Here is a 14079-nt window from a genome sequence, read left to right as displayed (position 1 = left end):
AACAAACATTGCTACTACATCTATGTTGAAATGTCTGACAGTAAAACTTTCAAGATGTGTTTTCTTATAATTTTGTTCCCCTGCTTTTCAGGAAGCTTAAAAATTCAGGGAACAATTGTTCACATGATGAATTGCTCGTTTCTCAACAGCAACTTTGACACCTGTAACTGTGAAATGCACGCTGCGGAGCAGCAAAAACTTAACCAAAACTGAAACGGTAACCAACCTTGTCTTCTTTGGGCAAAGGTTTCTCAGTGCGGGGAGAGCGAGGGGACGAGTCCTTTTCACGATCACGAAAAGACAGTATCCCTCGACTGGAGCTCTGCCGACTTTGTCGTCCAGGCCTGCTGATAGTGCCCATGCTGCTTCCAAGTTTGCGGTAGAAATCCTCAAAGGCATGTAAATACCTGGAAAAGACAATCAGTACCATGAGAAAAGCTGATCTTCACGTTCAGTCAGATGGCTTGAGAAAAATAGTATGAAAGCTACATTCTAAACATCAAGTCAAGTCAGTGCATGGAGATCCGCTGTGAAGCAAATACGGAGATGCTTCTACCATACCAGCAAATAAGCCTAAATGAAGGCTCACGCGTTAACATATTAAACAACACTTAAAATCCAGCTGATGCCAACCAGCAAATCTGAAAAGATGCCAAAAAAACAAAACTCACTTTTTGTAGGCATTTTTGATCTGATGTGCAGCCGAGTTGGAGGGAGGAAGACCCATTTTGGAATAGACCAGTCTCCATTTCATCTGATTCGTGGCCTGTAACAAATCATTATTGTACATGAACAGGAGATAATCATCCTACAGCATTTGACCGTTGTCACCTCACAGTGCTTCTATCAAACTTACAATCTAAGTTCTACAAAGAGAAATCTGGACATTCTGAAGTCTCACTGTGGTTGGTTTGTGTAGCAATGTACTACCTTCTCTACCTGCAATGTAGGGACATAATTGCAATGAACCAAAGGTGTCCGCTCACAGGAGGGACTACTGAAGAACAAAACAATACCAGCAAAATACTGAGAGACTGCATGAAACACATTGCCTTGTGGTGATCTCGAAGTGTTGGTTTTCTACAAGATCTGAAATCTTCAAGCGCCACTCACCTTATTATATCCTCCAATGTTCTGCACTACTCTGAACAGGCGATACAAGTTGAGATCCTTGTTGCCAATACATGGGCCTTTGTTGATTGGAGTGCCTGCACATAAATATGAAACATGGTAAGAAATAAAGACCAATATAAACTAGAGCAATATCAATTAACATTTCAAACCATTCTCAATTCAAAAACCAGAATAACTACTATGGAATACAAATATGTGACCTTCCACCACGGAATGAGTCGCATGTCACCTTTGCATGATGTTCATATTTTTTGCATTTTCCTAAAGAGTTTTTTATGCTCTATCCAGTGGTGAAAACTGTTTTAGAAAAGAGCGAAAACTTATAAGCCTGTGACTAAGGTGACCCTCACACTGTTTCCAGACACTCCCCGGACTTATATTAGGCCTAGCGTAGAACCGCGCGAGGTGACACGCGACTCATTTCGTGGTGGAGGGTCACATATGTCATAGTTCAAAAACAAAGACAACCACACTACCGTAATTGAAAGCAAGCTAATTTAAGAAACAAAAACAAAATATCAACAACAAAAGTCCCTTGATCATCCATAAACAAACATACAAACTGCAACCATAACAAAAAAGAAGCAAAATATACAATAAACATTTACCTCGATCATCCATGAACTTGTAAAGTTGAGCCACAAATCTGTCCTTCTCCTCACACTGTTCGTCATCATCAGATGACTGCAAAAGAAACAAGTCGCGTAAGGCGAAAATACAATATTTAGTCAAGTAGCTGTCGAACTCACAGAATGAAACTGAACGCAATGCCATTTTACTCGTAGCATCGTCAGGCCACCGCTCATGGCAAAGGCAGTGAAATTGACAAGAAGAGCGGGGTAGTAGTTGCGCTAAGAAGGATAGCACGCTTTTCTGTACCTCTCTTTGTTTTAACTTTCTGAGCGTGTTTTTAATCCAAACATATCATATCTATATGTTTTTGGAATCAGGAACCGACAAGGAATAAGATGAAAGTGTTTTTAAATTGATTTGGACAATTTAATTTTGATAATAATTTTTATATATTTAATTTTCAGAGCTTGTTTTTAATCCGAATATAACATATTTATATGTTTTTGGAATCAGCAAATGATGGAGAATAAGATAAACGTAAATTTGGATCGTTTTATAAATTTTTATTTTTTTTTTACAATTTTCCGATTTTTAATGACCAAAGTCATTACTTAATTTTTATGCCACCAAGCTGAAATGCAATACCGAACCCCGGGCTTCGTCGAAGATTACTTGACCAAAATTTGAACCAATTTGGTTGAAAAATGAGGGCGTGACAGTGCCGCCTCAACTTTCACGAAAAGCCGGATATGACGTCATCAAAGACATTTATCAAAAAAATGAAAAAAACGTTCGAGGATTTCATACCCAGGAACTCTCATGTCAAATTTCATAAAGATCGGTCCAGTAGTTTAGTCTGAATCGCTCTACACACACACACACACACACACACACACACACACACACACACACACACACACACACACACACGCACGCACATACACCACGACCCTCGTTTCGATTCCCCCTCGATGTTAAAATATTTAGTCAAAACTTGACTAAATATAACAAAACCACACGTAACTAACACTTCGAAGCTCACAGAGAAAAAGATGGTTATGAAAACAGTTTTGCTTTATCTCCCACAGAAAAGAAAAGTAAGATTTTCAAAGGTAACAGCATTCTGATTGTTACTAATGGGATGAAGTATGAAAGAGAACTGGCAATCACGCAACAGAGGAATGCCTACATGAGAAACAGACAACCCGGCGGACCCAATAGCTTTTTCGGGTTCGTCAATTTAAGTGCCATACTGGTCTCTGTGAGAAATAGCTTTCATGTCTAAAGTGAAACACCAGCTTGACATTAGGGGAAGCAAGACTGCTGTCTGAACAAAATGTTATACCAAAAACCCACAAACAAGGCTTAAACTAATTCAATACTTCTTCGTTCATGGGCGTAGACTCCCATGTTAACTCATGTTTTTAACACGAGTGGATTTTTACGTGTATGACCGTTTTTACCCCGCCATTAAGGCAGCATACGCCGATTTAGGGGGAGGCATGCTGGGTATTTTCGTGTGTCTATAACCCACCGAACTCCGACATGGATTACAGGATCTTTTCCGTGCGCATTTGGTCTTGTGCTTGCGTGTACACACGAAGGGGGTTAAGTCACTAGCAGGTCCGCACATCAGTTGACCTGTGAGATCGGAAAAATCTCCACTCTTAGTCTTAACCCACCAGGCGGCAGCGACCGGGATTCGAACTCACGACCTCCCGATTAGGAGGCTGACGTCTTACCACCACGCCCATCTTAGTTCAATACAGAAAGCAACATTTCCCATTCTGTCAGCTCCTCCAGGATTTGTAAATTGAAACTGACCTCTTCCCCTTATCAAACAATACACAAAGACTGTGATCAAAACAAAAATAAAAGACAACAGCTACCAGTGAAGGTAAGTTCTTTATCAAATTTTCGTCAGAAAGACGCTGACTTCATCAGAATGGTAAGGATAAGTTAAGAAAGATGGCACATGATGTACAGTGTATTATGATTGATATTACATCATTTTCTTTCACGCACAAGACTGTGATATCTACTTTCTTACAGTACTGACCTCGTCAGCACCATCATCTTCATCTTCATCAGGACCCAGTAGCTGCTCTCGATTCCAGTTGATAGGCAGCTCTGTGTTGTCATAGTACAGCAGAGCTCTCTCAAAGGCTGGGAAATAGACATGTGCAATATCTTGTAAGCAATTCATACACGTTATCCACTAACAGAAACGACCACCAAGATATGGACTGTTCTGCTGCCAAGCAGCATCCTCTCATCAATGACTGGTGGGTGCAAAATCCACTGCTTCTTTCATTTCCATTTACTTTATTTTCCCATTGCTGGGAAATTTGAGTCGCTTCCTCACAGTGGAAAGCTAGCAACAAGTCCAATGCTCTACCAACTGAGCTACTATCAGGATGATGTCTACAGCCGTAACTAAACGTCAAATGAGTTTTAGTGACCATGGTTTTCAATTTTGGTAGTGGTACCATTTAAAGGTTCATCAAATGCAGAAAAGTTACCTCTGGCATTTATTGTTTCTTTTTACAATCAAAATTGAGATGATAAACAATACTTATACTTGCTAAGGTATCGAAAGTAAAGCTGCACAACTTGCATGGGACTCACCGGCTTTCAAAGCTTTGTCTTCATTCTTAATGGCAACATCTCGAGAGAAATCCTTCAGATCCTTGCGGTTCACAGCCATGCTAAAAATAGAGTAAATTTCAGTTTAAAACATGGTACATAACATCAACACATAACAGTTCTAACAAATGGGTCTTAAATATCAAACTCAACAGTGTCATTTCCAAAACTAAATATATCTAGCCAAGTCAACTCATCACTGCTTAATCTCTTTCAAACAAAGGCATATTTTCAGACAAAAGAAAATCAAAAAGTCAAACCATACACCAATGAGGTCCGTGCAATCACACAAAACTACCACCAACCAAACAAATAAAAGCACACGCAAATTCACAAACACACATGCAGGAAAATCACAGTCGAAACATCAACCGTCACATCTAAACAATGAAGACAACAGTCACTACTCACTATTTCATATCCCTGAAGGATCGAACCAAGAGGTGGTCACGGTTCTTCAGCTCAATGGGATGGGCATCCGGCAGTACAACAAGGACTGGGGTCAAAGCTCCTTTACGCTTGTCTACGATCTCCACCAGCATCACTCGACCAACCAGCTCTTGATGGCGGTTCTTGTAAAATTCACGCTTTTTGGTTTCATCCTCTGAACTGCTGTCTTCCTTCTCAGACTCAGAATCACTGAAATAGATGAGATGATACATACTACCATTAGAATCCCAGTATGACATGTTGGCAGCATCCATAACACTAACTCAACAAATCCAAAACCAAATAGACTGCCAATGTTCCAAAATTCAGAATAAAAAAACAAGAAAGGTAAGTTGTTAGAACGTTTAAGTATTGACAAAACAAAAAGTTACGTTCACAAATGACGTAATGAGACTCAAAGACGATCTACTCAGGTTCAGATGAGCTAACAGTGACAGCTAGATCTATGATTTTTTTTTTTTTTAACATATATAGACATAATACAGGGTTAAACATTCAGGAAAACTTAAAAGAGCACGGTACTCGCATTGCAACAAATGAGAAAGTAGGAAATAACAACCACTAGTCCTGTGACGCCTAGCTATGGTTGTGTTGAAAGCAAGCCTAAAAATGTGCACTTTGAAATCACATTTTCTCATACTGTCAGTACCAGCCTGAAAGGTTACCCGACTTAGTTATTTGATATTGAGTTGTGTATAATATGACTCATGATAAAGCCCCTAAGAGGACAAAATCCAATAAAGATACCCATTGATCACTAGTCTAACTGGAGTGTAACTGCCATGATATTTATTACAGAAATCACTGTGAAATCTTTCCTTATTGCAAAAACAACATCAAAAGTGCAAGCAACAGGAGGAACACTGAAAACTTACCCAGCTCTGCCGCGTGCATTCTTCTGCTTTTTCAACACAGGTGTACCGAAGTGTTCTGGATGGGACAAGGGCAGGTTGTCCAAAGTCTGGAGAGGAACAGAAACCTTTAAAACACTGCGTTATCAAATGTTCTGAGAAATACCTTAATAATCTACAAACAACTTTAATGCGGAACAGAGCAAAAACATTTGAAAAATCTGATGATTTGCAGTTGCACTGGTTAGCTATTTTAAAGCCCCAGTATGTCTCAAATGGTTTACAAAATTATTTAAATCTTCTAATGAACAAAGCAGTTCTAACCTTATGGAACACACTTGCAATAACATTTAATAGCATTAAATGAAACAGTTTGTTTGAATTGCTATTTAGCTCACGTAAACCACACACCAAATTTTGTGGTTTATCTAACCCCTGAGCCATCGTGAACCCGTGTGATCCATTTTCCTTTTTTTCTCCTCACAATTTAGTCGTCAATTTGTGATTTCAATGCAACTGGCTGTATCTGCAATAGCACTTTATTGTGTACCTCTGATTCTAAAACACAACAATGGCTGTGAGTCACACGAACTTATTGGCGGCGGCTGGCTTCAAAGAAAGCGAGCGCTATGCAGAAAAATCGTCTGCTTTGAGACACGACCTTTTGTGAACTGCTTCCGGGCTATCTTTTTATAAAAATTTTTAAACTGTCAAAACTTCGAATTGTACTGATCTTGTCTTGATGAAAAAAGAAATCTTTTATAATCTAAGAATGTTTGTGTTACAAGCATTTATTATCTAGATTTTAAAAGTTAGTTCTAGCGCCTGATTTGCTGACCCACGAAAATAAATTCTTTGAAAATTGCTCGCTCTTTACGTAGGGCACCTAGGATGTTCTCAAGCGGTGAGTGTTTAAACGAAAGGGTGCTCATACTGTGTGTAAAAGCCTGACAGTATCTGTGATGGTTTACGGGAGGCTTACTGTGCCTTTAAGCATATGCTGGGCTGGAGAGATATCTCCATGTTTCTGATCGGACTATCCCTTCTCTCTACACTGCTGTCAACTAAGGATTCGCTCACGGCTATCGTCAACACGGCTGATACTAAGCAAGAGTACAAGCGCACCGCTCCGGTGCACAGTGTTGTGACTACAGCTGTGCGACCTTGTGTCAAGTACAGCCGAGCAGAACTCCTGTGTTTACAGGGAAAGCCTGTGTATATGTCCCCGGGATTTTCACAACATCTGTCAGATTTACAACTTCTACGCACCCCACCCTGTCCTTTTCAGCGAAAAAAAGGTAAACGTCGCCCGTACCGCGGTGGTCGCCGCAAACAACGAGGTAAGACTATTCCAGTGGTTATCTCCCCTGTCGTGGACACACCAACACTGTCTGACCGCCCAACTCGCGGTGTGATCACAAGCAACCTCGTTCAAGTGCATACCTCTTCCATTGTTCCTTCATCGTACTCTCACAACCACCCTGGCATAAACGCTTTCCATGTAAATGCTCGTTCCTGCAGGCCGAAAACACACATCATTCGTGACCTAATTATTGACGATCACATTGATCTTGCAATTATCACGGAGTCTTGGCTGTGCGAGAAAGGTGATGAGGCTACTATCAAAGACATGACCCCTTCCACTCATACGACTCAGTCCTTTCCTAGAACGGACAGAAGAGGGGGCGGGATATGTATCATTCACGCCACTCACCTTACCAACAACCTGTTTTTCAAGCGACTACAGTTTCTCTCTTTCGAAGCTGTTGAAATGCACTACTCCCATCAACAGTCATCTTTGTTTTTTGTATGCATCTACCGTCCTCCCCCCAGCAAAAAGAACGGTTTGAAAGACACGGATTTCTTGAACGAACTCCCAGACCTTCTTGAAATGTACCACACAAAGAAACACTTGTTTGTTGGTGATTTTAATTGTCACTTTGACGCACAGGCAAACAGTTCAGTGAACCGAGTAAAGACATTTCTGAAGGACTATAGTCTTGTTCAGCTGATCAATGAACCCACACATACAGATGGTCACACTCTTGACTGGCTTGTTGTGCGTGAGGCCGACAATCCAACAAGCTCATTTTCTGTGAGAGACTGTCAGATATCCGACCACTCAGCTCTTTTCTTCAACATCAGCATTCAGAAGCCCAAGCCTGCAGTAAGAACGGTCACGTCACGCAACCTGAAGAAGATGAACGTGGACAAGTTCAGGGAAGACGTGAGGGTGTTTGCTGCCTCCACTGCTGCCGACACGCCAGACACAGACCTCTTGATGGTCTTCAACACCTGTCTACGTCAGCTGATGGACAGCCACGCCCCCCTTGTCACCAGGCAAGTCACTGATCGTCCCTCAGCCCCATGGATGTCCGAAGATATAAAGGACCACAAACGGCTCGTACGCAAGTGGGAGAGGTTATGGAGAACGTCAGGCCTGACAGTTCACCGTCAGATTTATCGTCAACAGCTTGACGACATCAAAGCTCTCCACACCAGTGCCAAGCAGGAATACTATACATCCCGCCTCGCTGAGTGCAAAGACACCAAGGCTCTGTTTTCTGTAACAGATGAGCTATTCGCGAAGAAGAAAGCCACTGCCCTCCCTAAATTGATTCCCCCATCAGAACTCCCCGAGACTTTCAGCAATTTCTTTGACCAGAAGATCTCTGACATTCGCAAAGGTCTCGACTCATCCAAAACACAAATGTCCTTCGCCGCATTTTCAGGGACCCCCCTTACACGGTTTAGCCCTGTTTCTGAGAAGTTTGTTTTTGAACTTATTTCAAAATGTGCTCCAAAATCCTGCACACTTGACCCCATTCCCACGTCACTCATGAAAACTTGCCTGGATTTCCTTGTTCCTGTTGTAACGAGAATCTTAAACCTTTCTCTTCAGTCTGGGTCTGTGCCTGCACAGTTTAAAGAGGCAGTCATAACACCACTTCTAAAAAAGCCAGGCCTTGACACGGAGTGCTTAAAGAACTATAGACCCATTTCAAACTTACCCTTTCTGACCAAGCTGTTAGAAAAGTGTGTGCTAGCGCAGCTCCAAGAACATCTGCTGAGTAATGATCTTTTGGACGTCCATCAGTCCGCATACAAGAAAAATCATAGCACAGAAACCGCTCTTCTTTACGTAACTGACAAGCTGCTGACCAGTGCTGACAACAAGGAAGTGTCTGTGCTCGCACTCTTGGACCTCTCGGCGGCATTTGACACCATCGACCACGACGTCCTCCTAAAGAGACTACAGTTCACGTTTGGAATTGCCGACAAAGCCTTCCAGTGGTTCGTGTCATATCTCTCTGAACGCCTTCAAAGAGTACAAATAGGTCAAAAAGAATCATCCCCTGTTCCCCTGAAGCATGGAGTACCTCAGGGCTCTGTTCTAGGCCCGGTTCTGTTTACACTATATACACAGGACCTATCTGACGTCATCTCGAGGCATGGCTGCGAACACCACAAGTATGCCGACGACACCCAAATAGAGGATTCTGCTCCCCCCAGTGATTTTCCAAAAGTGGTTAAAAACACTGAGCGCTGCATTGAGTCAGTTAAAGACTGGATGATAGACAATAAACTCAAGCTGAATGACTCAAAAACTGAGGTGATGCTGTCAGGCTCAAGGCATGCTTTAAATCAGATTGACTGTACTTCCCTGACAATAGGCGACACTCAGATTGTTTCCCAAACCGCTGTTAAGGACCTAGGCGTGTACCTGGACTCTGCTCTGACAATGCAAAAACACATTAGTTTTGTTTGTAAATGTGCCTTTTTTGAGTTGCGCAAGATTTCCTCTGTCAGATCATTCCTGACACTCCAAGCCACTGTTCAACTTGTCTCCTCTCTGATCCTGAGTCGACTTGACTACTGCAACTCATTGCTTGCCGGCCTCCCCACTGAAGAACTTGATCGCTTACAGAGAGTCCAGAACAGTGCTGCAAGGCTCATTCTGCAGAAGTCTAAGAAAGACCATGTCACTCCCCTACTTACCACCCTTCACTGGCTTCCTATGAAGTACAGAATCGAGTACAAGCTCGCTCTGTTAGGGTACCGCTGTTTTGAGAAATCACTCCCCCCCTATTTGTCCCATTCCCTCAGTATCTACGAGCCATCCCGTTCTCTCAGATCCTCCTCTGAAAAACTCCTTCGCATCCCCAAAACCAGGACCAAGACCTTTGGTGAAAGAACCTTTAGGTACCAGATTCCGACCGTCTGGAACTCGCTTCCAAGTTCTATCCGTGATTCCAGCAGCCTTTCCTCCTTCAAAACCCAACTCAAAACATACCTGTTTCGTAAAGCCTTTGCTTAGCCTGAGTAGACTCTCCACAACTCTATTCTGTTTTGGAACTCTCTACCCTGTATGTGCTTTATGGTCTCTTTGTCAATGGTATCTTTGTGTGTGCGCGTGCGTGCGTGTGTGTGTGTGTGTGTGTGTGTGTGAGTGTGTGTGTGTGTGTGTGTGTGTGTGTGTGTGTGTGTGTGTGTGTGTGTGTACTTTTAACATTGTACGCTAAGTTTTGCTTAGTGCTTGGGTTCTTGGTGTTATGTCTCAGTTAAATGTATGCTTTGTATGCTTGTTGATTTGTGCTAGTTTATTCTATAATGAATTTGTAAAGCGCCTGGAGCCAATTGATGGGACTCGCGCTATAGAAAAGTTATTTATTATTATTATTATTATATGTATTCCAAATCATGCACCAGAGACTAATTCAGAACGATACTGAGACAATTTTCTTTTTTTTTTATACCATGATGTGAGAATAGTTTGACAAATATCATGCACAACAACTTTAACAAGTGCTGGCAATTCAAAATCTTACACAGCTCGAACGCATGTAAGCAGCATTTAAAATCTTGCAGAACGCCAGAAATCAGAAAATTAAGTGAAATGAAGGTCTGCTGACACAATCAGTATTCTTACCTCACTCTCCTCAAAATGCTTGTCGCCCTTCAAACACAACTGAGTTCTTCGCAGGGTTCGTTCATCACCATCATTGAACACTGAAACATCATAAACTTAAAACATACTCAATGACAAGCAAACAAAATGACACAGGAAGTTCCAATCTTTCCTTTGCATTGATGGGGTTAGTACATGTATTTGTTTTTACAATGTTATGAAAAACAACTACCCACCCTGATTTCCTCAACAATCAATTACAGGCTCAAACAAAAGCTAAGCTTTAAAAAGAGCTTCGGAAAAAGAGGACAGCACCTGAAAAACTGCTTTTGTGACATAGCTATGAAAAAAGGAAGGAGAATACATTCTTACAAGCAACAAATTGTTTCAGGGAAACAAACAAGAAAACCACTTGAAACCAGCAAAAACATGTCATTGTCAAGCACTAAGCCTTTTTAAGTAATTAGCCTGCTTGTTACTGTTAGAATTAGCAGTAAAAGCTTGCCCGAGCCACCATTTTTCACAATTTATCCAAGTCCTCAATTCCAAGCACTTCTCAGTTCATACCAATCATACACTTATTTGGCACTACTAGAACTAGTGAGTAAGCATGCCAGAAACAGGAAGATTTTGGCAGACTGATACTCAACCGCAAGAAAAAAATGAAAAGAACTAAGTCCTTACCGACAGTGTATGTACTCTGATCGGTGATTTTGCTGATGACCCCGTCCGTCACCTGGCTAGTTTCAGGGTGCTTGAACTCAATCCCATTGCCAACCTGAATAAACAAAAAACAATACACTGTCAACAGCAGCAACAGGTATTTCCTGATAATCCTCCGAACATTAATGATCAACAACAAACATGGAAGACTCACAATGAGGGAGAGAAAGTGTTTCAGCGCAAGATATGCAATTCCTTTATGCCTTTCCATAACATATGTAGAATTCCAAATACCTTCATAAAAATCCACACATCAGGCAGAAAATTGGACCAAAATTGTGTAGACTATGAACAACCTCTTAGTGTAGCAGTATTAAGTTTGGCCAGGGCTGGAGGTACGGCGAGCCAGATCCTGAGCCTGGGGGCTCAAGCACCGGCGAGTCAGTGCTCGAGCCCCCAGGCTCAGGAACCGGCACTCACATGGACGCTCACCCTGTAAATCATTATTTTGAGTTTGTGTATGAGTTTCTAATTGCTGTTCAATTTAAAGAATTGTGGAGAAAGATTGATAAAGATCAGTGTTGGATTTACAAAGAGGTGTATCAGTTTCGGCAAAAGCGCGGTCACTAGACTGATAAGCGACTAAACGTAGCGAGGGATGCGCGGTATCGTTCCGAAGCAGATGTCAGCGAGATTCTGTCGAAGTATCTCGATGCAAAGTAGATTTATCTTTTGCCATAAATAAAACATGTTTTTTTCCCCTTCATGTTAAGTATTTATTTACTGCATTTTGCTTTAACTAATGCTGCTTCAGTCTAGCCTCGGGACCAGTGACACACGTTGCTTGGTTCGCGGACGAATTCAATGATCCGGGCAATGGCCAATGCCGAATCACTGAGTGACTCGTAAGCTGCTTTGTTGTTGCGATCTCAGTTCGATCACCGAAATGCTTTGGAATAAAGAATAGAGCAAAGGAAAGTTAAGAGGAGGGAATTAACTTATTAACACTTTCGCGACAGGATGTGAATAAATCAGTAACAGCGCTGACACGCCCATGGACGGGATGTGAATTTTTCAGTAACAGTCATACAAGGTACACGACTCGTGATTGCTTCCCGGTTTTTGAAGCTTGCAATAAATTGAGTTGTTTCTCTTGATACACGTGACTTCCTTTTTCGCCCTGATCAAATTAGTGCAGATTTGCGTGGGTTTTTCGAACAAAAAAACTGAATCGAAGGCGAGCCTTGTCACGGGAGGAGATTCTCCGGATGTTGGATCTTGAGGATCCTGTAGATCATGATTCCGACGTGTCGTTTTCGCCTCAAGAAAGCGATAATAGCAGTGATAGTGAGGAAGAAACAGTCCTGTTGTTGCTAGTACGAGTCGGCAAACTACACGTGGCAGGGGTGGTACTGCTAGACGCACCTGTATTTCGGAATCGTGTAGCTGCAAGGGGGCGTGGCAGTACTGATAACAATGGCTGGCTGGACCCTCCTAATCCTTTTGGAAATGTTTATAGGTGTACAGTTGGTACTTTGTTGTGAAAATGTGACTTATATTCAATATGGATTACCTGGACATTATTTGGTGAGTGTCACAGTTTTGTTTCATTTGAGTCAGGATGCTGTGAGTGAATGCGTGATTTGCTTTTTTTTTTCTTGGTACTGTCTCCTTATTTCTGTGTACAATGTTAACAATATTTCAGCTAATTCATAGGTTTTACACCTTGTTTGGTTATAACATTATTTATAATGCTTTCTGTTAAAAAATAACTTTTAAAAAAGCAGTGGAAAAGAAAACACACACAAAAAACCGTTAAAAAACACAATTATCCCCCTTTCACCCCCCTTTGATAAAACAAATCGCGTGACAAACTTATAAATAGCACGACTGAACTGGGCATCTATTTTTTAATTAGTACACAACATTTGGTGGTGATTGGACTTAATTCAAGCTTGCTAAACAGATTTCTTTACAGTTACTGTTTCTTTTAAGTTTCTTGGTGGCAAGCTTGGGCAGGCAAGACGTTAACGCCGTGGCAATGCTAGTCACAATAGTGTTAAGTCAGTTAAACAGATAATCATTTTTATTACAGAAAAAAAATGGACCGACCATGGTAAGGCTCGAACCGGCGACCTCACGGTCTCTAGCACACTTTACTACCGACTGAGCTATGAAGGCAACATAACTGATGGGTGAAAAATAGGAAAGTCGATTTTGTGAGATACTGGTGACTGCCGGTGCTTGAGCCCCCAGGATCCGGCTCCCGAGCCACTCTCACTCTGATTAAGTTTAGTGCACCCATTTTGCATTCCTCCACCCCGTCCATGATAATGCAAAGCAACCTTTGTCCATAAGGGCACTGATCAATATCCTTGATCAGTTGATTGGCACAAGGCTTACAACTTTAGATCTACCAACTACTAGAAAATATCTGCTTCATTTCTCTGCCTTGCATGAAACTCTGTCGTGAAGTAGCAGCCGCACCGCCACTAGCCTGTGACGTAAACAGGCAATCCATTCAAGGAAGAATGAGTTTCAAGGAAATAAATAACCCAGGGGGTCCAGATCTCACCCTGAATATCCCAAAACCTTGTTTATACAATAACGCAAGATTCCAACCGAAGACGAAATAGGAAACAATCAAAACGAAAGATATTCTGGTCTTTACCTTCATTACCCCTGTGACTAAATGCTCATCCGCAATCATCAGGGACTGCTGCGATTCTTTTACAGCAACCTGTAAACACCAAGTAATCATGAAATGAGAAAAAATAATACAGGTCAGGATGTAAAAATGTGTGGATGGATTTAATAGAAATCAAATTATGAAGAGATTCAACACCATTCTCT

General features: G+C 41.6%; 1 protein-coding gene across 2 annotated transcripts in view; it reads right to left on the bottom strand.

The window, feature by feature from the left end:
- Positions 1-14079, bottom strand: part of LOC138952220 (AT-rich interactive domain-containing protein 4B-like) — a 36217-nt gene that overhangs the window by 20796 nt on the left and 1342 nt on the right. For both annotated transcript variants that reach the window (XM_070323821.1, XM_070323822.1), the window contains exons 3-13: positions 13898-13966; positions 11248-11341; positions 10585-10664; positions 5679-5764; positions 4765-4992; positions 4336-4415; positions 3767-3873; positions 1743-1818; positions 1114-1208; positions 672-766; positions 227-407 (exon numbers count right to left, since the gene is read on the bottom strand). In XM_070323821.1, the coding sequence (XP_070179922.1) occupies positions 227-407; positions 672-766; positions 1114-1208; positions 1743-1818; positions 3767-3873; positions 4336-4415; positions 4765-4992; positions 5679-5764; positions 10585-10664; positions 11248-11341; positions 13898-13966 (1191 nt within the window). The remainder of the gene's footprint in view (positions 1-226; positions 408-671; positions 767-1113; positions 1209-1742; positions 1819-3766; positions 3874-4335; positions 4416-4764; positions 4993-5678; positions 5765-10584; positions 10665-11247; positions 11342-13897; positions 13967-14079) is intronic.

Source organism: Littorina saxatilis, linkage group LG17 (assembly GCF_037325665.1).
Source record: "Littorina saxatilis isolate snail1 linkage group LG17, US_GU_Lsax_2.0, whole genome shotgun sequence".
Lineage (NCBI taxonomy): Eukaryota > Metazoa > Mollusca > Gastropoda > Littorinimorpha > Littorinidae > Littorina > Littorina saxatilis.
The sequence above is the reverse complement of the archived record's forward strand: the minus strand, read 5'-3'. Positions and strand labels throughout refer to the sequence as shown.